At 36.5% G+C, this 24391-nt stretch overlaps 2 protein-coding genes and 1 long non-coding RNA gene across 4 annotated transcripts; 2 read left to right on the plus strand and 1 right to left on the minus strand.

Moving 5' to 3' along the window:
• Positions 1–4592: 4592 nt before the first annotated feature.
• LOC131009861 (putative inactive disease susceptibility protein LOV1) lies at positions 4593–7442 on the plus strand. The gene has a single exon (XM_057937265.1). It carries the CDS (start codon positions 4593–4595, stop codon positions 7440–7442), a length of 2850 nt encoding a protein of 949 aa, XP_057793248.1.
• Positions 7443–9410: 1968 nt separating this feature from the next.
• On the minus strand, positions 9411–21320 carry LOC131010985 (uncharacterized). The gene is given in 31 exon segments (XM_057938713.1): positions 9411–9586; positions 9737–9856; positions 10099–10173; positions 10272–10686; positions 10688–11161; positions 11476–11525; positions 11528–11803; positions 11893–11946; positions 11948–12018; positions 12271–12318; positions 12949–13070; positions 13149–13177; positions 13319–13363; positions 14013–14209; positions 14364–14520; positions 14608–14691; positions 14782–14875; positions 15671–15767; positions 16482–16577; positions 16659–16731; positions 16857–16944; positions 17806–17876; positions 17966–18039; positions 18114–18175; positions 18544–18685; positions 18763–18863; positions 18954–18998; positions 19073–19137; positions 20173–20248; positions 20341–20422; positions 20797–21320. Coding segments are annotated over 31 exon segments (3795 nt in total). The 5' UTR covers positions 21185–21320; the 3' UTR covers positions 9411–9562.
• A 993-nt stretch (positions 21321–22313) lies between these two features.
• On the plus strand, positions 22314–24391 carry LOC131010986 (uncharacterized). Of its 2 annotated transcripts, none has more exons than XR_009096714.1 (2): positions 22314–23237; positions 24042–24391. It is a non-coding gene; the product is annotated as an uncharacterized LOC131010986 (long non-coding RNA). The 2 variants fall into 2 exon arrangements; XR_009096713.1 differs by having other exon boundaries at positions 22314–22977.

Genomic DNA, 24391 nt, shown 5'->3' on the forward strand with positions numbered 1-24391 from the left:
ATATAGCTAATTTTTGTACAATAATTTTAATAAAAATTTATTAGACAATGATATTGTTAATTTAATTATGAATAAATAAGTGTAAATTGTAAAGATAAAACTATCTAATTATTTATAGTATCTAGAAATAAAAAATGCATGTATTTTAAAGATGTACAGAAAATAAAATAAATAAATAATTTAAGGGGACAAAGGAAGTATAAATAAAGATGTACTCCCATGTGTTCGATGAATGAATGATATAAATAATTAAGAAATATTCAATAATAGTAATAGTAATTGTTATCATTTCACTCATTTATTTAATTCTATTCTTTTTCTATTGATCTATTTGGACCAAACGAGCACTTAATTTATATTATAAATTTACTTTACACCACCTCCATATAAATGATCCTCATTTAGTTTATATTTTAAACTCATACTTTTTAATTTTTGTCTAAATAAAATGATTATTAATAATACGGGAGGGGTATTTAATTGTGACTATCCTCACGTTCGCACCGGGATTTTTGCATAAACTATGGTATCATAGTAATAATTTAATAAATTCAGTCAAGTTTAATCACACTTACAAAAAGTTTGTAGATGTACTTACAGAAAGCGAATGTGTGGAAAAGAAAAATCAACTTTACGATCGCAAAGAGATAATGTTGAATTGATCCTTTTTTTTTTCTTTTTTTTTTTGCTTTGAGATAAAATGTTGAATAAACCTAAACACTGGAGACAGAATAGTATTCAATTCTGGTTGGTGATGTGAAATTAAAGTTCATTCTCAATCACGAATTTTGGCTATTTCCATAAACTCATTATCCTATTCATCGAGATTTGAATTTAAATTTATATTATGATGGTATGTTCATAATTTTATTTTGTATTTATAGTTATAAATATATCATTAAATATAAATTTTAAATTTAAATATTGATACGTCTAAAGATGAGACAAAGGTTAATGAGACGGTCTTACATAAAATTGTCATTAGACTATTGATCACTATTTTTATAGCAACAAACACTGCAACTAACACAATGTAATTAGAGCAAACAAATATTAATCGAGTATCGTATCCACAATGACTGATAAGCGAAAATACTATAAGTAATCCTAATAAAACTCTAACAATATTCAGGCAAACCCGAATAATATGAAAGAAATAAAACTAAAATTAAAATAAAACATATAAAGCAGGAGAATAAATCAAATAACAAAAGACTATGTCCCTATGGATATATGCATTCAACTTATTGATTCAATTACCAATTCTAATCTAGCCATGATAAAAGATCACAACACTATTCATAATCTTCTCTAACGAACAACTATGAAAGTAGCTTAATAAATCCCTTATCGCATTCAAGACTCAAATGAATAAATTAACTTCAAATAGCACATAGAATAGCTTCTATAGCTCACCTATCACATTCAAGACTCAAGAAAAAACTATATCGTGCATTTTTGAATTGGCTGAACAATTATCACATTAAAGACTCAAACTGAACAGTTAGACATGTAAATTATTGATCATGTAATTCACAAGAAATCAAGCACTATGAATCATAAATCACAAGTTGGAGGGCAAATTGATATCAATAAATCAAATAACACATATTCAATCAACTATGTACAAACCCTAGGTTCAGATAAAAGAACTAGTCAGACATCAGAAAATAAATTAAAAGCATAAATAAAAGAAAGCAATCGAAATAAATAAAATAGATAAAAACCAAGAAAGAATTCAGGATGAACAACTGGAATCTTGAATCTTGCAAAAAATAAATCTAATCTATGCAAGCTGTATAATTCTAAACTAGAACTGAAAAATATAAAAATATGGAGAAAAGAGGTGAAAAGAGGTGTCTAATAGGTCAGGAAAATGACCTATATAGGCACAGAGGATAAATACCGTACATAACTAAAAAATACAGAGAAAATCCAAAAATCCCGAAAATTCCCGAAAATTCGGAAATTCTCATCGGACACTATTCACTAATGTGCTCGACTTTCTTGTTTCGGCCATATCTTTCTCGTCCGAACTTTGATTTGAAATTTTTTTGCGCTCACGAACTCATATCGAGACGATCTACAACTTTTATTTCAGACTAGTTTTTCAAATTCAGATTGAATATTCTTATAAATTCCATCAAAATTCGAGCAAGTATCACATTTCACAAGATAAAGCAATATACGCACAAAACAACTATCCAACACTCAATTTCCTATAAATTTGGCATCATATGAACATTAAAAACTATGAAAAAGTGAGTGTTATCAACTCCCCCAAACTTAAGTCGTTGTTCGTTCTCGAATAATGAAAAGAACTCAATCAATAACATGAATGGATAAGAAATCTAACTCATAGATGCCTCTTAAAAATAAATAAAAATATTCCCTCAAGCTCTTGACAATTAAACACAAAACTTCTAACAAGCATAATGAAAAGCAAAAATTATCCAACAATTGACTCTCTCAAGTAGTGCTGAGCATCGGTTCATAACCGAACCGAACCGACCCATTTTTACAAAACCGAAACCGAACCGACCTTATCAGAGGATGGACCGAACCGAACCGCTCAAAGTTCGAAAACCGACCAAAACTGAACCGAACCGTTCTTTCATTTTTTTTTTCAAAATCTCACCAAATCTGCAAAATCTCACCAAATCCAGGCGGTGCTGCTGCTGGTGTTGCCGCTGCATCGCGCGGGCTGTGCTGGTGCTGCTGCGTCGCCGAGCGCCGGCCTGCTGCTGCTGCGTCGCTGAGCGGGCTGTGCTGCTGCTGCTGCGTCGCCGAGCGTCGGCCGCTGCTGCTGCGTCGCACGGACTGGGCTGCTGCTGCTGCTGCGTCGCCGAGCGGGCTGTGCTGCTGCGTCAACGAGCGCCGGCCTGCTGCTGCTGCCGTGCGCGAAGAATGGAGGCGACAACTGGGACCTGGGTGCTGGGCTGGGAGGTAGGGAGGGAGGAAAGTTGGGTTTCAAAATGGAGAAGGGAGGCGCAGGCTGCGCATGTTTCAAAATTGGGGGATTTGATACTAGGGTTTAGTAACTAAATGTAAAATATAGAATAAATAATATATTTAATGTATCGGTTCGGTTCGGTTCATAACCGAACCAAAATTTCAAAACCGAAACCGAACCGATACATGATCGGTTTTTTAGTCTAAAAACCGAACCGAAAACCGAACCAGAAATTCCAAAACCGAACCGAACCAAAAATGGTCGGTTCGGTCGGTTTTTTCGGTTCGGTCGGTTCGTTGCTCAGCCCTACTCTCAAGAATGTGTATCGCTCAGCTCACAATTGATGGAATGGGTCGTGTATGCTCTAATCGAATTCAATGCAATGCAGATCACTTACCATAAGCTTGCCAATTGTCTACAATCTCCATCGCTAAAAGTGTGTCATGACTAAGATTAGAAAGGTCTTTGCTTTGGGGTATAATGTAGGTTTTTAATTTTAATATAATTAATTATAATAAAAATAAATTAAAATTTTGTAGTGTGTATATCGATGTTGTACATTTAAAAAAGGTGATATTATATTAAAGAAAATATGTGAATTTTATTTTGTGTAATAACTATGTTAATAATGGTGTCTATTTATAGAGAAAGAAAAAATAAAAAATTTAATATTTTTAATATAGTATAGAAAACATATTAAACATCTATCTTAATATGTAAATAAATTTAGACTAACTAGCAATATTGTGAAAAGTGTTTTTGTGTCTTTACAAATGGTGGTTGAAGTTGGTCAAATCGCCGACAATGCCTATCTCAATTGGTAAAGATGAGTCATCCAAAGATTCCCTTTTGTGAGAGGGTTCAATTCCGTCTGTGTACGAATAATTTTTATACTTTTGTGTGGCTAGTGTTTTATTTAGATGCGATTTTTTTTTTTCATCTTTGTGTGGTACAAATGTCTCACCCACAATCTAATTGTAATTAATTCGATTTTTCTTTGATGGTCCTCTTAAGAGCGCTCTCAAATGGTCCTCACTATGTTGTGAGCTCCTTCTCCACAATATGACTATATTATATACTTGAACTCTTAAATTTTATTTTATTAATTTAAATAAAATTTTAAATTAGATTAAACATTAAATTTAACATAATAAAATTCATTAAAACTAGTCTTCTTAACTAGTTTGTTTTCATTCGAAGTTTAACGACACAAATAATTGACTTATGTAACAAAAGTATGAGGAAATGTGCGATATTTGTTGGGAAATTCGTCATTTTCGTTACATAGTAATATCAGGCCCCAAACAATAGGAAAATCCAGAAATCAGAGAAATATTGGCCGTTGAAGTCACATACAAAGTCAGATGAGTTGTAATGTTTTTTTCCAGGACATCGCCTCAATAATTCAATCCAATAAATTGGAGATGAATGACCTACCTTCACTCAAAAATCTCTCTCTCTCTCTCTCTTTCATATACACTGCATATACTTGATTCATCACAACACAAAGACAAACAGCCACAACTCGTGACCAGTTAAACACCTTCATTCTTCAACACTCAGATTTGTTGTTTACATCTGTGATCTCTCATATCTGGATTCATCCCTTCATTTTGTTCTTACACTTTGTTAGCGTAGCATGGGTGAGAATATGGCTGTAGATGCAGTTGCATCTGTGGTTCTCCAGAAACTACAAGTGATGCTAAGTGATAAGTCCTTCTCGGGAAACAAGATTATAAGGCGTCGCCTCAATCGGATGCAGGAGATCCTCGGGAAAACGAGCAGCTTGGTTGGAGCTGCAAATGAGGAACCAAATGCTCAAGATATCAACAAACTCTACCTCGGCTATCTCTACTCCATCGAAGACTCCATTGAGTCCTTCGCCCTCCGTTTCACCCGCCAGAGGAACAAGCTGGGATTCCTCATCAATCATGCTCTCCTCCTCAAAAAATTCACAGCTCTCAAAATGCTCGACTCCAAACTCTCCAATATTCAGACAAAGGTTATGAAGCTCAACAATCGTACAAGCAGCCTTGAAAGCATCAGCAGCACTCGAACAAACAGAGAGAGAAGACCAGAGATAAAACAGACTCCACTTTCTTCCATTCAAGAAGAAACTCGAGGTCTGAAATCAAGTATGAAGCGTGCAATGAGCAGTCCCGCTGTTGGAAACATACAAGAAAGGCCAACAAATCTACGCAGGAACCAGTCCTTCAAAATGCTCTCACGCAGTAATGCCTCAATGATACGAGAAAGGTGGAAGCAATCGAAGCTCATGTATAGTTACTCCTACAATGAGGAAGAACTATCCATGGTCGGATACCAATGCAAGGTGAGAGAGCTCCGGCCTAGGCTGGAGAAATTGGATGACAGGATAATCCCCATTGTAGGCGAACTGGGCTCAGGAAAGACAATGCTGGCTCGTGCCATCTATGGCAACAGAAGCATCAAAAACATGTTCAAGCCTGCTGCTTGGGCAAACATTTTCAAGGAATCTATGACGACGGATATCTTGCTGGCCTTGCTGAACCAAGTGAAGAAATCGGAAGTGCAAGATGGGAGCAATGAGGAATACCTCAAAAGCAGGCTCGTGCAGGAACTGACTGGTCGGAGATACTTGGTGGTGTTGGATGGAGTTCAGACTCGGGAGCAATGGGACAGACTTAAAGATGCTTTCCCAGATCAACAAAATGGGAGCAAGATAATCCTTACCACTTTTGATGAGCGAGTAGCAGAGCATGCCGATTCAAAGAGACAGGTGTATAATTTGGAGAAGCTGAACCCTGAAGAGAGCTGGAGTTTGTTCATGAGAAAGGTGGGCTCACAAAATGATCCAGAAAATTTTCTCAAGGAGAAAATTATTCATGTTTGCCAGGGGCTGCCCTTGAATATTGTTCTTCTGGGCAGTCTGTTGTCGATGAAGAGCAGAGGGGAGTGGTCCGAAACACTCAAGAGCGACAAAGAATGGCGAGCCTCAGACATTATGAAGTTGAGCTACAATGATCTGGATCACCATTTGAAACTGTGTCTCATCTATATGACACTGTTTCCCAAAGAACTAGACATTCCAGTGAGGAGGTTGCAACGCTTGTGGCTTGCTGAGGGATTTGTAAAACCACAGAAACATGGAGAGTTCCCAGAAGATGTGGCGCAAGGGTATTTCGAAAACCTGGTCAAACGCAGCTTGATAATGGTGTCCAAACAACGCTCAGATGGAAGCCCCAGAAGGTGCCGGTTGCAAGGCGCCCTCCACGACCTCTTGTTGGAGCAGGCGCGAGAGATCCGCCTTTTCCACGTTCATCCTGGATCCGATGATATGCGTAGGCTCATCGAATATGCTGATGCCCGCAATGCTCCGCTTCAGCCTTCCCAAATTCAACATGTGAGGTCTTACATATCTTTCAACCTACAGAAAAAGGATACTCCAGCAAAGCATGTGAGCTCTCTTGTAAGCAACATGGGCAAAAGGCTGGGCCTGCTGAGGGTTCTTGATCTTGAGGGAGTGTACAAGCCTAGTTTGCCTGATAATCTAGGCGACTTGTTTCATTTGAGGTACTTGGGATTGAGGTGGACTTTCTTGGACAAGCTTCCCAAATCTGTAGGCCAACTCCCTCATCTCCAAACATTAGACCTGAAGCATACATGCATAGACAAAATCCCAACCACTGTTTGGAAACTGAAAAATCTCCAGCATCTCAATCTTGATGAAGTTCATCTAGACAAGGATACGCCTCTGCACTTCCCCGACCTCCTCACACTCTGGGGATTATCAGTCAGCCATGAGGCCCCAATCACAGATGGTTTGAGCAAATTGAAACACCTAAGAGAATTAGGCATTTCTTTACGCTTCATCAAGCGCAGCGACGATATTGTCCAAGACAAAGGTCAAGCTACAGAAGCTTTGGTGAAGTGGATTTCCGAGCTAACAGATCTTCGATCATTGAGGTTGCGATCCAAAGATGATTCTGGGAACCCTTCAAGTCTTAGTTTAAAGCCGTTTTCACGCTTGGGAAAACTCTCTCATATGAAGTTACTCGGGAAGTTGCAACAACTCCCTCGCGCGGATCACTTCCCACCTCATATTAAAGTTCTCACATTATCATTGTCTTTTCTGTCCGAAGATCCCATGCCGATCCTTGGACAGCTCCCGGATTTAACAGTTTTGAGGCTGCTTGCTAACTCATACCTTGGAGAGAAAATGCTCTGCTCAGCTGACACTTTTAAGAATCTTGAGGTTCTAAAACTCTGGGTGCTCGAAGATCTCAAGGAATGGGAAGTCGAAGACGGCGCAATGAAGAAACTCAAAGAGGTCAACATCAGAAGGTGTTCCAAACTGGAAAACTTCCCAACCAGCTTGTTGAAGCAGGAAACTTTCCGAGATTTGATCTTAAACAACATGCCCCCTGCATTCAAGGAAAAAATTGACAACAATTATCAGTTCAAGGTCTCCACCAAAGATTTCCAACGACATCTCAGAGCTCAAGATTAGGATGATTGTGATACACCCGACAACACTACCAGCCCAACCAAGGAAAACGAAGGCCCACGTTGCACCAAGCCCACTCGAGTAACCAAACTTCCCACCAAGCTCAAGGATTACACTTTATGATGAAAAATATCTATTCTCCCTCTGAAAGTTGTTGTTATGGCAGGCTAGCTGTCTTTTGTTTTTAGCTTAACCAAAGGCATGTGTGCCATTTAATATGTCTCTACTCTAGTTTGCTTTCTCAATCAATGAAAAACTGAGTTGTTGTTCTGAATTTCTCTGTGCTTTCTTTCTTTTGGGAGTCAGAGTTCACTCGAAGAACTCATATTTGATTAAGAGTGTATCAGATTGTTTGAAGGATGTAATGTTATTGATTTAATGAGTGTTTTAAAAATCATATTGTTTGAATGAATTTTTTTCCACAAGATAAATGTAATGAGTTCTACACATAGTGATTCCTTTTTTGGATATGCTTTTTGGATATTTAAGAGTCATAATTGAATACCAACAATTTTGTAAGGACTTTCTAAAATCTAAATTGAATACCTATAAACTTTTGAAATATAAAAAAAATCTTTTGAATTCTGAATTGAATACACCCCTAAATGCGAGCTGTACTCACGATCACAAATGACCTCGACATAAATACGTAGTATATCAAAATAATTATAAAATTAAAATAAAAATGTTATGTTTGTAAAGTGTGCAATTAGAGTGAAGAAATCAAACTAAATCGAGTGAAGAAATCAAAATAAAAATGTTATGTTTGAAAAGTGTGCAATTAGCTGTAGTCACTTTCTCTATCCTGCTTCTTTAAGTATTTATTTTTCACCTCATCCCATTAACAAATTTGGGATCAGCTTCTATCTCTATATATACGTCATTGTATTAGTATAATTTAATTTCTAAGTTATTGAATGAAGATGAACCAAATCGAGTATTTATTCCATAAATATGCAAATAAATTACTACAAAGCAAATGATGTAGAATAAGATGAGCAGTTATTGATTGCATATGAATGGTAATAAATCAGGGCCAAGTAAATCGTTTGACCCATTTAATGGGAGGATTCTCTCCCGAAAAATAGATACCGTCGCTTCTAGCAGTCCAATAGCAAGTAAAAGACGTGCAATCCAATCGCGACCTCGATTTGTAGATATCCACGCTCACGTATTTTGAGTTCCATGTAAATCCGCAATGAAACAAAGTTTTGTGGAAAAAAGTTTCGCAGAATTGGAATTTGTAATAATTTTTGGCGTAGAGCGTGTGATTTCCGAGGTCGTCGTCTTTAGAGGCACAATGCAGCAGCAGTTTACTGGAGTTTGGAGGGAGATCGTCGATTATGTGAACATGATATTTTGCCAGGAATATACTGCAATATTTTGCCTTTGCATCGACGACCAAAGTTGATAAAATCACAACAACTAATATGTTACTTTGAAGATGATGACGAGTCATGTTGTGTGAAAAATGGTTTGTATTCTTAATTAATCTTTGCTACTTCTTATATATAATTAGAGTTTTGTCACAATTGAGTTCAAAGATATTAAGTGAGATTTGTTTTTTTTTAAGAAGTGGATTGATCATATCATATTATGATTTGGCATGAAATCACCACATTTCATTACTAGATATCTAAATCCGTATTAGCAGAAAGTTTGCCTTCCTATTTTTGGTATGATTCTTGGAGTTAAACAACGTGATCAAGTGTACAAGGCAAATATTTACTTTCATTTTCTCTAGTTGTATGATATAATGAGGAGGAATCTTTATTTCATTTTTTTTATTCTTTTTCTTATCCAAATATTCTTATGGAGTATTTTACGGTCGATCGTCACTCTAATGTAAATTTTGTTTTTGCTGATCAATGCCAAAATTAAAGTTTTTATTCAGATATTTTCCTTCTTGTAAGAAATGATGAAAAAAATAGGAATCAATAATCATCAACAAATTTACAGAAACCTCGACAATTATCCAAAAAGTATATCCAGATGCTAATATATATACAAGAAAATTCAATCCTTTAGAACTTCAAAAATTTCAGTTTGATACAGTCATCAGCTTTGTATATATAGCACGTTCAATACCTTATTTTCATGACATCTGATTTATGCACAATAATCTATACCTTCTTTGGCAGGCGCATCTGCAATTATACCAATCAAAAAATCGCCTTAAAAAAATACCAAACATAAAACCCAATTACTATTATATAAACCCATATCTTTTATGCGCATCACATGCACCATATAGCTAGTTTCAACAGATGCTAGAATAGTGATAGTTGTGTTCTTACCCGCGACTTTGGGTTCCTCCAACCTCCAGAATCTTGAACTGGTGAAGTATATGTGAATTTCTCAAAGACGTTGAGACTTGTATTTTGCACTACGCTTGAGCCACCGTGTGAAGACGGAACCTATAATTGGACATGACATGAGCATTTATAAAGAAAAGTTTCTACATAGTTTGGTTCTTATTCAAAAATCAGATAAACACATAGCAAGCAGTGTCTCAACCAAATGCAAAAGGCAGAAATGGAAGTTTGTAGCATGTATTCATTAAGACTTGTATATTCTTGTATCACAGCATTTAGTATTTCACTGCAAGAATTGCACCCAATCATTTGGTTTTTTCAAACAAATAATCATTCTTATTTACCTTGTCGGTTGTTGCAACTTTCTTCATCTCTGCTTCGATCTTCTTGATCTCCAAGCAATCCTGATAGAACAATATCTGTATAGAAGAAGCAAACAAATATAAAGATGAGTCTGAACTTGAGTTGCAAGCTAAAGGAAGAAACTAATTTTCTTTAGAAGCATGAAGACTCTAACCTTATTTTGGAACTGCATATTCAACTCATCAGTGGCCACCACATGAACACCAATGCAATTGTCAGATTGGTCACAGAAGGGGCAAAATACAGAGTTGAATACGCATCCATCTTCCTTGCACCAAATCCCCTGTCCAGTAGCACTTTCTTGAGATGTAAGGACACGTGGATGGATCGATGGCGCTTCAGATACCAGAACGTCCACACTTGATGGTATTAAAGCTGCAGGTTCCGGAGTCTTCCTCTGAAGAGACATCAAGTGAGCTTTTGACGTCGAAATGAGAGAACACTTGACCAATGAATCATTTTCAAGAAGACCCAATGGGTTTTTGCAGTGTGAGCAGAATATCTGTAGTCCCTCGTCCATGTTAAGATCAGAAGAGCTGTGTGATACAGTAGAACTATTAGGTGTTGAAAGGGATGGCATTAGATTTTCTACTGTCCTTTTCAAAATGATGAGTCTCCCCTTTGTTGTGAGTTGCTTCTGCAGTCGTTATTGAACTGGCCAACGGAGTACTAAATTCACGGAGAAGGCTGACCGATGACAAATTAGAGATCTTTCTTCTTTTCCAGAAATTTGAATTGGCACTCCAGCACGATTCTGCTTCAGGTTCTTGGTTGTCTACTTTGGAAACTGTTTCTTGCTCGGGAGTGGTAGCTTCTGAACGCGTGAGATTAATAGGACTAGAAAGACAATTTTGGACAGATCTTGGATGAGAAGAAGATTGCTGAGGACGTGCACTGAATAAATGGGTTGCCCTCGGACTTGAGCAATCATCTCTTGAGTAGACTTCAGGAGTTGGCTCACCCCTGCAATTCATGCCAGGCGTTTCCTTAACAATAAGTTCAGGATCATCCGAGGGTGATTCCACCAAACGCGTTCCAGATGACCTGCTCGTGTAGTATCTATGTCAGCTAAAACATTGTAACAAGTATGCTTCACATGGTTACACCTTATGAATCAATAAACTAAGGAAATCCATTATACTATAAAATCATCGGCTTATCATGAAACTATTAAGCAACAGAATGCAGGAAAAAATACTGTGATTGAGCGTATTGTGAGATACCTCTGAGCCGGAATATAGAAGCTTCACTAATAAAGAAAAAGGATGACATTTAAAATTCAAACGCCAAGGAGTTCTTTCTTGAATTGCATAGGGAGGTTCAGAGGCCAACCACAAAGTAAAGGCCTTGAGATATACCTGGAGCGCTTTTCAGAATTACACTCTACGGTCAATGTACTCGCGGCAAGCCACTAGCATCATCGTCATCAGCTAGAATAACAACTTCAGTTTTAGTTCCACTGGGCAGAGAATCATATCTTGAAACCGCAAATGTTGGATGGGTCAACCGTGCAGCTTTTTCACCAGCAGATGCATTATTTGCTTCTATTTTATCTTGACAACATTTGGATTTTGTTATTTTATTGGTTTTCTTCCCTGTCTCCATCTTTATATCTACGGGCTTGATGTTTTCACTGTCTACTACCTCCAGATCTTGTGATGAAGTTGATGTACTTCCAGTATGAACCTGCATTCATGAAGGCCAGAGGAGACCAATATGAATATCAACATTATGCATAATATATCGCATAATAAATTTAGCCTCTGCTGCAATACCTTCACATCTCTAAAAAAGGATTTTAAACCGTCAAGTGATTCCTCAAAGTTGCTAGTAGAGCCTAAGAGACTTGCGCAGCCACTTTGATATGTATGCTCTATTTCTGTCTCTATGGAACCGCTCGTCTGCATGCAGAAAACAATTACTTAATGCAAATAGTTTCTGAAACAGTATTAATCAAGGACTTTCTGAACTCTCTGCATGCGTATCTAAAAATGTGTAATTACAGAAGGAACCAGCAAAAATTCAAAAATCTAAATTTTTTATTCGTGCAGAAGAAGAGGGGGGAGGGGAAGGGAGGGTAAGATAAACTTGAATCAGAAATGAATTCAATTAATCAGTCACTTGTAAGGAAGATGATCACAAGTTGTCTGTACCTAAGAAGATGATAGCTCCATAATCCAACCTGTGCCGAATGCAACGACCTACAAAAGCCAAAACTGTAAAGAAATAAGTACGATGTCAATGAAATCTAAGCAAATGGGCATTGTAACTTATAATTCTGAATTTAGGTTACATATCTAGCACTCATCATTCACTTCATCCTTAGACACTACTTTCATACATAAGAACTAAAATCAATACTTTAATGTGAGCAACTCAATCAGTTCTCACCCAATTGTGACAGAGTAAGCAATGTTTTGACAACCACATATTTGGTTGTTTCAACATATGCAAACATCAGACGATGAAAAAGTCTGGGTTAAGATTAAAGAGATGCGGTAAAATACTTGGCTGAAAAGCTTAAAGCTACTAAATTGGCATTCAACAACCGCATTAAGCATACTCATCTTACGGAACTTCTGAATTTCCACTACCATCGTTTACATGTTAATTAAGGAAATAAGGTGCTCATGTATTCAGTAGGATTTGGATACAGTATCGAATATTATCCACCAAAGACCCAAATGATGGGATCAATGAACCTAACCAGCAGCAGATGATATGACAGACAACACTAATTGACCGCTTGGAGGAACAATAAAGGAAAGAACAAATTATGCATTCACAAAGTAGAGTTGGAGTAACGACTTTTTGGATAATGAAAAATCTACCTGCAGCCTGGTTTAGAGCACGAAAAGCTTGCTGACAGTACCACTCATTCCCACTTAAAAGGTTCTTAGATAACTCATTTATATCATTGAACTTCTTCTTCTGTGCAACTTTAATGTCATAACTGGTAAACAATGATAAAGAATTACTAATATGGTCATGATACCTAGTTAACAAAACAGTATATGAGAGAAATACTTACATGTTAGGAAAGGGAACCCCAACAATCACCTAACATAGTTAAGGAAAAATAACATTTGGCAGGGCAGATTGTAATTTTGTTAAGATGCGAAATACACAGTTCACCCAGTTGAGCATGATGCAAAGTGGAAACAGATTTAAAAACTATACATAATAGAATGTGAAGGATACAACAGCTCGAGCATTGTCATCTGAGAAGTCCATCCCTTCAGATACCTGTAATCACCATATCAAGATGTTAATTTGTCTTAGAAGTATTTCTGAAGCAAAATTTTAAATAGTGGAAGATAAGCAGGATGTAATAAATCTAACCACATGAATCATACAAATCTGAGCCATCTAAATTATACAAGTATATATTTCGAAAGAAACAGGCAACACATATGTCAGTGTGTCGGTTTGATGAATACATTCAGCCACTTGAATCGATTTGACAAGTAAATAAGTGCTCAAAAAGTTTATCTTTGTACTTGAGCAACTTGATGGTTATTTAAGGTACATTCATAGCTTTACAGCCTTTACCTACTGGCTCATATAGTACTAAAGTTTTCAACAAGATGTCTCTACCAACAAAAGGATGCCATATTTTGAAAATGAAATGCTCGCGAGGACAATTTTTATGTACTCTCCCACATTATAGATGTTATCTCCCTGCTATTTAACCTTTCATTTTTGTATTAGTTTAGCCAGTTAATGATCTTCCATCCTTCATCTCTAGTAGGCACAGCTGCAATTCAGAAAATCAAATAGACATGCATAACACACAAAGCTTTTCACTCTCATAGAGTTAGAATGGATAAAACATATGTAAGGTCATATGCACCAGCTGACAATAAATAATATGTTGTAGAATGCCCTGAATTACCTTGCCTCGACAAACTGCTAGAAAAGCTGCCCCTTCTTTCCTAATATCATTCGTGGGCTCCACCAAATTGCTACTTTTAAGGCCAAGTGTTCTGCCCCTTATCTTTTTCCCTTTGGACTTTCTTGTGCCATGACGTATGTAATTATAGTATTCCTTTAGAGTAGCCTCGAACGAATCTTGGCTGCTCCCTCTCGGTTCTGAAACAAGTCATTCAGTATTGTTCAGAAAGATAAAAGCTGTCATTCATCTTACAATATAGGAGAACAGAGAACAACAATAATTAGAACTATTGTAGCTTTCTTGTCCAATTATAAAACTCATGTTTCTAGCGGGCGGGAATAAGAAGCTTACCAACAAAAATGGATTTTTGTGCATTTAATCGAGACCACTGGCCTGTTTCCTGCCACCTGGTGCTTAATTTATCCAGCAGCTTGTAGCTAGGAAAGAAAACCAGACAACCACCAGGAACAACTTTGCATATTTCCTCCAAAGATGTGCCAACTGCATCCTTTTTTACAACACGTATAATCTTCATGTACACTAGGAAAAGAAGATTCTTTTGACCTTCACAATAATTAGGATATGCATAAAATACCTGGAAAGCATAATCATCTGCAGTTTTGTAGCTTGCATTGAGTGGATAGTTACCAGGACCATTGGAAATCACAGCCGCCCACACCTGTGGAAGATGGTGGCCAAGGTCTAATTTAGGAAAATCAGAACCAGTTATATTCAACATGATGAAACACGTAAGAAATAATCATTCTACCTGGGAATCAACATCTATGATATGTGGGGCTTCCAGACAAGTGCCAAATTGAACACCAAGTTCAGATGAGAAAGTATTCAGGGGTGAAAGTGTTCTGCAACAATAAAGAAATTAATATTACGTATGTATACATATATACATATATATATATATATAGGGTTGGGATCTATGGAGAAGTCAATATATTATTATATTTCGTTCTGAATAAGTCAATAACTTTACCGAATAAATCAAGAGACCGCATGAATATACATTTATTCATAAACACGCCACCTTCAGGATTTGAAACCCAGGCGGCCTTCAATAAATTTATTATGTTCAGTAAAATTGTTGGCGTATTCAGTAAATTTATTGACTTATTCAGACCGCCCTTCTCCTTCTCTCAATATTTAGCCTTCTCTATTGATCTCTTCCCTAGCATATTTATATACATATATATACATATATATAGTGCATCTGACTGCATAACTTGTATCTACGTAACAGTACTCTGAAAATCCAAATCCAAGTATGTAATCATTTAGCAAATAAACAGGCTAGAACAACTCTTTTGGCAGTTGTTCTAGCATATTTATATACATATATATAGTGCATCTGACTGCATAACTTGTATCTACGTAACAGTACTCTGAAAATCCAAATCCAAGTATGTAATCATTTAGCAAATAAACAGGCTAGAACAACTCTTTTGGCAGTTGTACCATATTTCGATGAAGTACCACAGACATTGAGGATTCAGAACAGCATCTAATGTGATGCCAGCCATAAATATTAAAGAAATAATTTTGAACCTATCAAGGAAGCCTAAAAATAAAAAGAAAGAAAACAGTAGAAGTGCAGTAGTGTGCAAAAAACCTTTTCAAGAATTGATTAATAACTTGACGTTTACCCTGAAGTTAGAATCACAGATTGTGCAGATTCAGCAATGCTTTTAAAAACGACAGCAGGATTTAAGCACCACAAGCTGAATGTGTTTGTCCAACCACCTGTAACATTTCCCATGCACTTATAACATTAATACATAATGCCACTAAAGCAGCAAAAGAGAGCTACAAGCTCATTTTGCATAAAATTCCAATGGAAAAGAAAAAGAGAATCATTAATTCATTTTCACATCAGAATCATAAAAATGGTAAATTCAAGGGCATTCGTGTCAAGCAGCCAGGCTTTCTTTGTATCAACTAGCATTCAAGACTTCAGTCCTTGCCGGACAAAAATGATACGAATAATACATCAGAACCAACTCTGGATTCAGTACATGCACAGTACAAATGGACTCTTATATCTCTACAAAAAAAAATATTTTTATTCATTTCGTGACTATGATTATCATTTTAAAATATGGAAATTGTCAGCAAGATAGACTCATTCACTTTATTTTCAGAATTTTTGTAATATTCACCATTCTCCACAAGAAAGCTTGACATACTATCGAGAATTCTTAGATAAGATGAAGAATGTGAAACTATAGAAACTTTTGCCAACCATTAGAGTGCCATAGCAGACCTTGTCCAGTCTTTCAAAGTGTGAGTTCTATAACAAATTTAGCATGGCCATACTTCTCTTATTTTACATAAGTTGGCATCATGCTAGAGCATGCTTAGATGGCCAACTTCACTATCCCTTCAAAATATGACATAGCTGCTTAAGAGGAATGGACAGCTTAAGCATTAAAAGAAAGTGACCTCGTTACCACTTGCCTTCATCTTTCTTTGCAACTCTTTGTAGTGCCAGTTCAAAGTCATGGATATGGATGCCATTCCCAGAGAAGAAGTAACCGAGTGAAGAGAACAATCCTGTATGAAAACCAGAAGCCCAATCAACAATGAAATTTCGCTTCATAGATATGTGAAATGCATGAAATGGACATAAATTACCTTCCAGGATAGTTGACGCCATTCCAGTTAAATGAGAAACATCTAGCTCAGCTTCTGAAGCAGCTCTGATGGCCTTCAGACCAATGGTTCACAAACAGAGAGTGGGGTAAGCCACAAAAATAGCAAAGCATAATGATTAAAATGATGCAAACCAAAATAAGGAGATTCATCAAACTGAATGTTGATATTTATAAGTACCTTTTTGGCACAATGTTGCAATATTGGAAAATTCTGCAATGATATATTAGCTTCCTGTAGCTCTTTTGAAGCTTTATCTCCAGTCCAACTGAGTTGGTTAAAACACATACGATAAACAAAAGAATGAGAAGGAGCCTGCCATTCTTGAAATGCTAATCTCTGAAGAAAAAAAGGATGACTTTGAAATGAAATTCTATATATAGTAACTTAGTAAGTTCCCAAAGCCCAAAGATTATAGAATCAACTTCATTTAGGTTTATATACTTCTTTTAAGTGATTTGAGTCAGCAATGGAAGAATCCATTTTTGATGGAATAAGTGCAAGACAAAATTTGTATTTAAAGAAACACAAAGTGCATTTTCACAATACCATCTTCACGATATATAAAATTAGGGGTAATAATACATAAACAACAAATTTTGAAAACCGTAAGATAGTTTCCACTTCTCTCATTACCCAAGTCTAATTCCCAGTATAAAATTGATTTTAGAAAGGAAACAATGTTCTCTAAAAAGTGTCTTTTGCTGCTAGGAGAGGATGACACTGAAGGCAGGCAGCAAAATGTAATCTTCTAGCTCTATTTGGAACAGCATGTTATATAAACAACTAGGAACGAGATGACCCTGCAACAATTTTTGCTTAGTGGAGTCGGCGGCTCTCCCGGGGTCCCTTATCTTCACCCTATAAGATCACATCTGCCTATAAACCATAAAATATGACCAGACAAACAGTATAACATGTATAATCAAACCCAAAATCATTATATGAAGTTCTGGGAGAAGTTTCAACTTGAATCTAGGGCATGCGAAATATTATCAAGTTCTCTATTTTTTCTATGCCAAAATATTTTCGCAGCTTTGTATTTATGATATTGTACGGGATGATCAGCAGCAGATTTTATAAACAAAATTAAAAAATAGCATCCATCACAGTGGTAGTGAATACTAACCAACGGAAATGGCACCGAAAATCACGCTTTATCAGGGCATTTTTTCTCCGGTCCATCCAACTCAATATGTCCTGCACATATTAAATAAAAGAATACTAAAACACTGATAAGAAGAGTTTGGAAAACGAATGAAGGACCAGTAGCTTATAAATATCAGCACCTGAGTCATTTCAAACAAGGGTAGGTATGTCATGTCATCACTCAGGCTCAGCTGTCCCAGTTCTGTCTTCAAATCTTCAAAAACACAAAGTGATATAAGATAATACAACAGGTATTGATATTTAAGATGTTTTTTGCATAGAACTTACATAGCAAAGATTCCTCCTCAAGATCAATACTACCACCATCACGAGCTACGTCTTCTATATTACTGGAAGATTTTGAAGAAGTCAAAAAATTATTAGGAGAAGAAATGTATAAGGAGAACTTATAAAGTATAATACAGACCAAACTTGTATTTCAACTGTCAAATTCTATAGATTCAATTTTAACACATTCAACATTTTCAATCATGAAAAAATCAAAATATTTTACTAAAGAATAAACATTTGTCAACAGTAGAATCCAAAATTTTCTTTTAGATATACAACTTTGCTAGTCTTTTTTTCCCAGAAAAACATTATTGTATACTTCATGAAGAATGAAGAAGCACAGCAACAGTCATCACTTTATTTCTGAGCAAATGTGCGCTGCCCATTAAAACTAAACATATATGGACCATTGATAGATTCAACATACTGTGCTTCATCTAAAATAATAATGCTCCCCCGCATATTAACTTCCAGTCCCTCTCGGATGATTGGATTGATGATGTAGTTATATGGACAGAAGACCAGTTCTGCATCTTCAGCCATAGAATGTGCTGCAAAATATGAACAGCCTGAAAATTGAAGAGCTCTTTTAGACACTCTACTTAATTAATTTCCCCAGATATATACAGACTGAAAAATATAGGACCTTTGACTACTTGCCCAATTTTGACAAGATCTTCTATGTCATGGACCTCATGGCAACCACCTTTTTGAAGAGAGGGATGACCTTTGACTTTATGAACATTTCTGGCAGGAAATGAGTTTATTGAGGAAATCAAAATTGCAAATCCACAAGAATAGAACCAGTCATAAGACACCTAAAGAAAATTGACATACTTGTATTCTGGACAGGAATCTTCTTTATTCTTCAGAAGCAACCGACTGAAATTCTAAACTGGTGTTAGAGACAAGAAAAATGGAAGAATGCTATCAATTGTTAAGTAAAAAGAAATGACCATTGTTCATCAACTTTCTCATCACCACGTAAGTTTGGATTGGTACAGTAATACTTTCTTGACCCCTGTAAGAACACAAGAAATATAAGCAAAAAATGAATTCCATTTAAAACAAGTAGCAAGCTTTTAAGAACCAATACTGTCCAAAGAGGACAAGTTCAAATACCGCTCAAGTTCATACAGTGTTATGTTATAGACAAACCCAAAAGTTACTTGGTGAGCAGGTTGTATTCATATATTATTTGGATTCCATGTGAAAAAATCAATGTATACTGAAAATCGCCATAGAATAAAAGTTTATGCACGAGTACTATATTGCAGTGTGACAAGCAGCATTGACCCATAAATCCGATACCAATGACATTCAGTATCATTAAATAAAAATTATCACATATCAACATTATTTGCTTATCATTTCGATCACTTTTACTCTCTTCCATTTCCTTCTATAATTTCTTTCCCAATTGTATGTTGTGCCAAATTTGTACAATTGTACATCATTACCCGTGTACTTTTATCAAGTATGCCCACATTCAAATCACCTGGTCCACAATGACTCCCTTCCGAACTTTCCATGACTGCTTAACGAATACAAGCACACCCTAAGATGTAGATTTCCACTAGAAAAACATTCAGTGGAGAAACAAGATTTGCCTTTCACTTATACACATTTCAAAACTCTTCCAAATTCGTACAAACTCGGACAAAAAATGGTAACAGACAGTGATACTTTACCATCATTTTTTTTTCCGTAATTTCATCATTAAATTTAAAGACTGTGCCACGGTGGACTCAAACTCGAGACTTTGGCCTCAAGCATTAACCACTCTACCATAATATTTTTCATGTAGTATGTAACCTGACCTATATCTAAAAATACCTGACAGTTGACACATAATTGTACATTCATCCACATTCTAGCAGAATAATCTCGAACGTATGGTTATTGAGTGAACACGCAAGTTAAATTAGTTGGAACATCAATTGAGAACTCCAAGCTATAAATCATTATTAGTTCATGAAAATGGAAAACTCAATTAACTCGGAGTCATGAACACGCATGATACTTAAGATAGCACGTTAAGAGGCAGCAAGCCTACCAAGACTGCCATGGGGACCCTGTACGTTGTTTTCTTGTACTCCCGGATCACTTGACTGATTTGAGCATGAGTTCTCCTAATAAAACAGAGCAAGCTCTTATACTCAGTTTTTGCTCGACAGTTCTCTATATTTGAGTGAGACGAATATTTCAAGGTAACGAAGCTTACGATGCATAAAAGATAATCGGTGCTAATCTTTTTTTCTCTTTGTTGGCACTGGCTGCAGAGGGTGGTGGTGACACTGGATTCCCTGAATACATATAATCATACAAAAACATTATGTGTCTTAACAGAAAGAAGAAAAAAAAAAAAACAAAGGCCTACAATTTACATAGTGATTAGCGAACATCAATGCAGAAAAGAAAAGAAAATATCAAATATCTCCTGTAGATTAGAACCCAATCCAAATAACAAAATGTGATAAATGTCACAGAACCAATGAAAACAATCCAACATTGCTTCTTCTGATCTCCACAATCAAGCAATATAGCAACAAGTTCACTAACAAACCAATAGAATAACAATAAGCAACAATGCCTCTTCGCCCCTAAGACTAAGAGAACAAAACCCAGTCAAAATCACACTCAACAATCTCACTTTTTTTCCATCTCTTAAATCAATTACCTGATGGCTGAGTCTCAGGGATGAAGCCGCCTCCATGATTAATCGGGTCCGTGACGGCCTGAGGGTCAGCCCTAGAGCTCGAATGCGTCAAGTTATTCCGAATATTTCTCAGTTTCTGATTCTGCTGCCACGCAAGGGCGGAGCAGAGCAGCGAGAGCGACTTCCCCGTGCCAGTGGGCGATTCGAGCAGCGCGTGGCAGTGGCCCTCTCTCTGCGACCTATCGAGCGTCGAAATCACTCGGTTCATGAATGCCAGCTGAGAGCCGTACGGCTTGTACGGGAAGTCCACCGGGATGCCGCCGATGTGTATTGTTTTAGTCGAGCTGCTGCGGCTAGATTTGGGGTTAGGGTTCTCTGGTAAGGTGAGTGGAGAAGTGGAATCCCCCATTTTTTTCACGCAGTGGAAGTGTTTGTGTGTGAGAGTATTGGGGAAGATAGTGGGCTGTGGGCGGGTTACAGTGATGAATTGCGGCGGTGGCGAGGGAATTTTGAGAGGAATGTGGCGCCAAGATCTTTTCTTTTTTCAAAACTTTACTTTTCAACTTATTTGGATCTTTTTTATAATATTACTAATACAGTTTTTTTTTTCAAGCAAAAAATGTTTTAAACTTTTCTTTTTTTATTTAGGAAACTTTTAGACTGAATAACTTTTAACATGTGGCTTTTAGTTATGAGAAAATTATAAATTAAAAAAATATATGTGAGAAAATTATTATTCTAACCACTTAATGTTTTTGGACAAATATATAAGGAATTAAAAAAATGACACACATAATGGTAGGTTTGATAACGTTAATTACCTCAAATTTTCATATTGATAATTTTAAGAGTTAATGGGCTCAATTAGCCCGTATAAGAAAAGGAAAAAATATTCATCCAAATAAAAATATAGAAAAACTAACATTTTCTAACGTAAATGTACAATTATACCCTTACTATTGTTACACATTTTTTTGCAAAAGTGTGTAATAACATAAAAGTGTGTAACAAACTAACAGTATAAAATACACTGTTACACACTTTTTCATAAATCGTGTAATAATCGCGAAAATCGTGTAATAGTGTATTTTACACTGTTACATATTTTTTCACAAAAGTGTGTAACAGTGTAAAATACACTATTACACACTTTTTCGCTTCTAAAAAGTGTGTAATAATATATTTTATACTATTACACACTAAAATGGAATTTTAGTCAAAAATATTATTATTTTTATATTTTTATTTATATGACTAGAATTTCCTATGATTAAAAGGTTTTGGCTAGATCAGGGTGTTGCCTCTAATTTTAAACATATGAAAGTATTAAAAAAAAATGAAAATGTTACACATAAAATCTGACTATCAACTAGACTTTATGATGTCAGAAATCATTAATAGATTATTATTATTATTATTGGAACAATTAAAAAGATTTGAATAATTTATTTATTATACTCATGCTAGGAGTTAATATATAAAACTATCCACTTTCATATTGTAAAGATAAAAATTGTCCACTAAGATAAAAATAATAAAAAATGTCCACTTTTTGATTGAAAAGACAAAAATACCCTCATTTAAATATTTGTACTCTCTCTCCAGGTCTTTCTCCTCTCTCATTCTCTTCTCTCTCTCCACTCTCTTTCTCTCTCTTCTCCCTCACGGTACACTCCTTTCCCCTTCTCTCTCTCTCTCTCTCTCCCTCCCTTCCTTCGAGCTCAGATCGCTGGCGAAGCGCCGCCGCCTCGGCCTCGTCGCCTCCGCCATCTCCTGCTTCGCCCCCCGCCGCGAAGCGCCGCCGCCCCCGGCCTCGTCGTCTCTGCCCCGGCCTCGTTGCCTCTGCCATCTTTTGCTTCACCCCCGGCCGCGAAGCGCCGCCGTCAGCAATCGCAACGGCAGCGCCGCGAAGCCACCACCACCGCGACGCACAGCGGCAGCGCCGCACAGCAAACCAACGCCTATTTTCCCTCTCTCCGTGGTCCGACAACTCTATTTACTAGACTCCAGTGACCAGATCTCGGCCTCCCTATTGCAGCTCTCTTTCTCACCGTCGTGGATTCCCCGCGCTAGGGTTTAATCAATTCGTCTGATCCTCAGGTTTTCCAGAAATTGAGAAGTTATTAACATTTGCGAATTCGCAGCTGCTTCTCCTTCCCGACGCCTAGGGCACGCTTCATCTTCATAAAACCTTTTCTGTTTGTATGTTCCTTCATTTTCCTTTTAAATTTGCATAAAGATTGTCTTGTTGATATATGCAATTCTTCAAAAAGTATGTCGACTTGTATTCTATTTAATTGTTCGGCGACAGTAAGACATTAGTAAAAATGTCTGTCTCTATATTAAAGGGGGCACTTCCCCTCATAATACTTCTCGAAAGAAAGGAATGAAATATCTTGTTTGCCTCATATTACTTAAAAGCTGGAGGGAACGTACTTGCATCTCTGGTTGTTCATCCGGAGGTAATGATAGCAGTTTATCTTGTGCAGTGTTAGAGTTCTTTTGTACCTAAATTCATTTTTGAATAATTTCGTGTCATGTAGTCGAAGAAATACTGAAGCATCAATTCTGCACATTGAATTCTACAGCTCTGTGTATGCATTTCTCATTCCGATTACTTGTTTATCATTTTAATCATGATAAGTAGATTATTGTGAAAGTTTGTTTGTACTCTCCTTGTGAGCTCTACTGTCTTGAACTTTGTTGTCTGAAAGTTTTGAATTTTAGAGCAGTAAAAGGTATTGTAAATCAGCCAGTTGCGTTGTTGAACGATCATTGTTGCTTTCTTTCAAATGTTCTATTCTATTTTACTGGAATAAATGGGGAGATTTTGTTTTCGGAGCATTGTGTTATCTTTGTTAAACAGTTTTTTGATTGAAAAAACTGATTCACGTGTTTCACAATTGATTGAAAAAGCATGATTACTTATGTATAATAAAGATAGATAATCATGTAATTGTAGTCTAGATCTTTCGGATTTTGATGTGTATCAAAGCTAGCTTATTTCTTATGTTTATGTTTATGTACTGTTAGATACTTATGATACATAAATTTTTTATTGCTTTTGAATCCTGATGTGATTGTCAGAGGTTGATATTGGTAGCATGGTACAATCTAATTTGTTTTTTTCTTGCACTCCTAAATCATGCCAACTTATTAGCATTAGTCTTTAGTTGTTGCTTTTAAGGCTGTTAGGATAGTTGAAAGATTAAGTTGAGCAGAGGAATAAGGAAATCGTCCGCTTGGTCCTTTTTATGTGTGTGCAGGTGGTTGAGCAGAAAGAGAGGAAGTCAAGGGGAACGAGGGTGGCGGCAGCCGGCGACTGTTCGCGGCGGCAGACATTGAAGGGCGGAGGAGATGGACGGATTCCGTGAGAGAGGGAACTGGCAGTGTGCGTGTGGGTGATATGTTGAATTTAATTCACAACTGAGATTGTTGATTCGAAGGAATTGTTGTATTTTGATTGTAGATTGAATTGATTCGGATAATATTTTGTTGTATTTTGATTGTTGATTTAGAGGAATTGATGTATTTTGATGGTAGATTGAGTTGTTGTATTTTGGTGTTGTACAACAATTTGATTGAGCTGTATAATTATTTTTTTAATGTTCTTAAA

Source organism: Salvia miltiorrhiza, chromosome 2 (genome assembly GCF_028751815.1).
Source record: "Salvia miltiorrhiza cultivar Shanhuang (shh) chromosome 2, IMPLAD_Smil_shh, whole genome shotgun sequence".
Lineage (NCBI taxonomy): Eukaryota > Viridiplantae > Streptophyta > Magnoliopsida > Lamiales > Lamiaceae > Salvia > Salvia miltiorrhiza.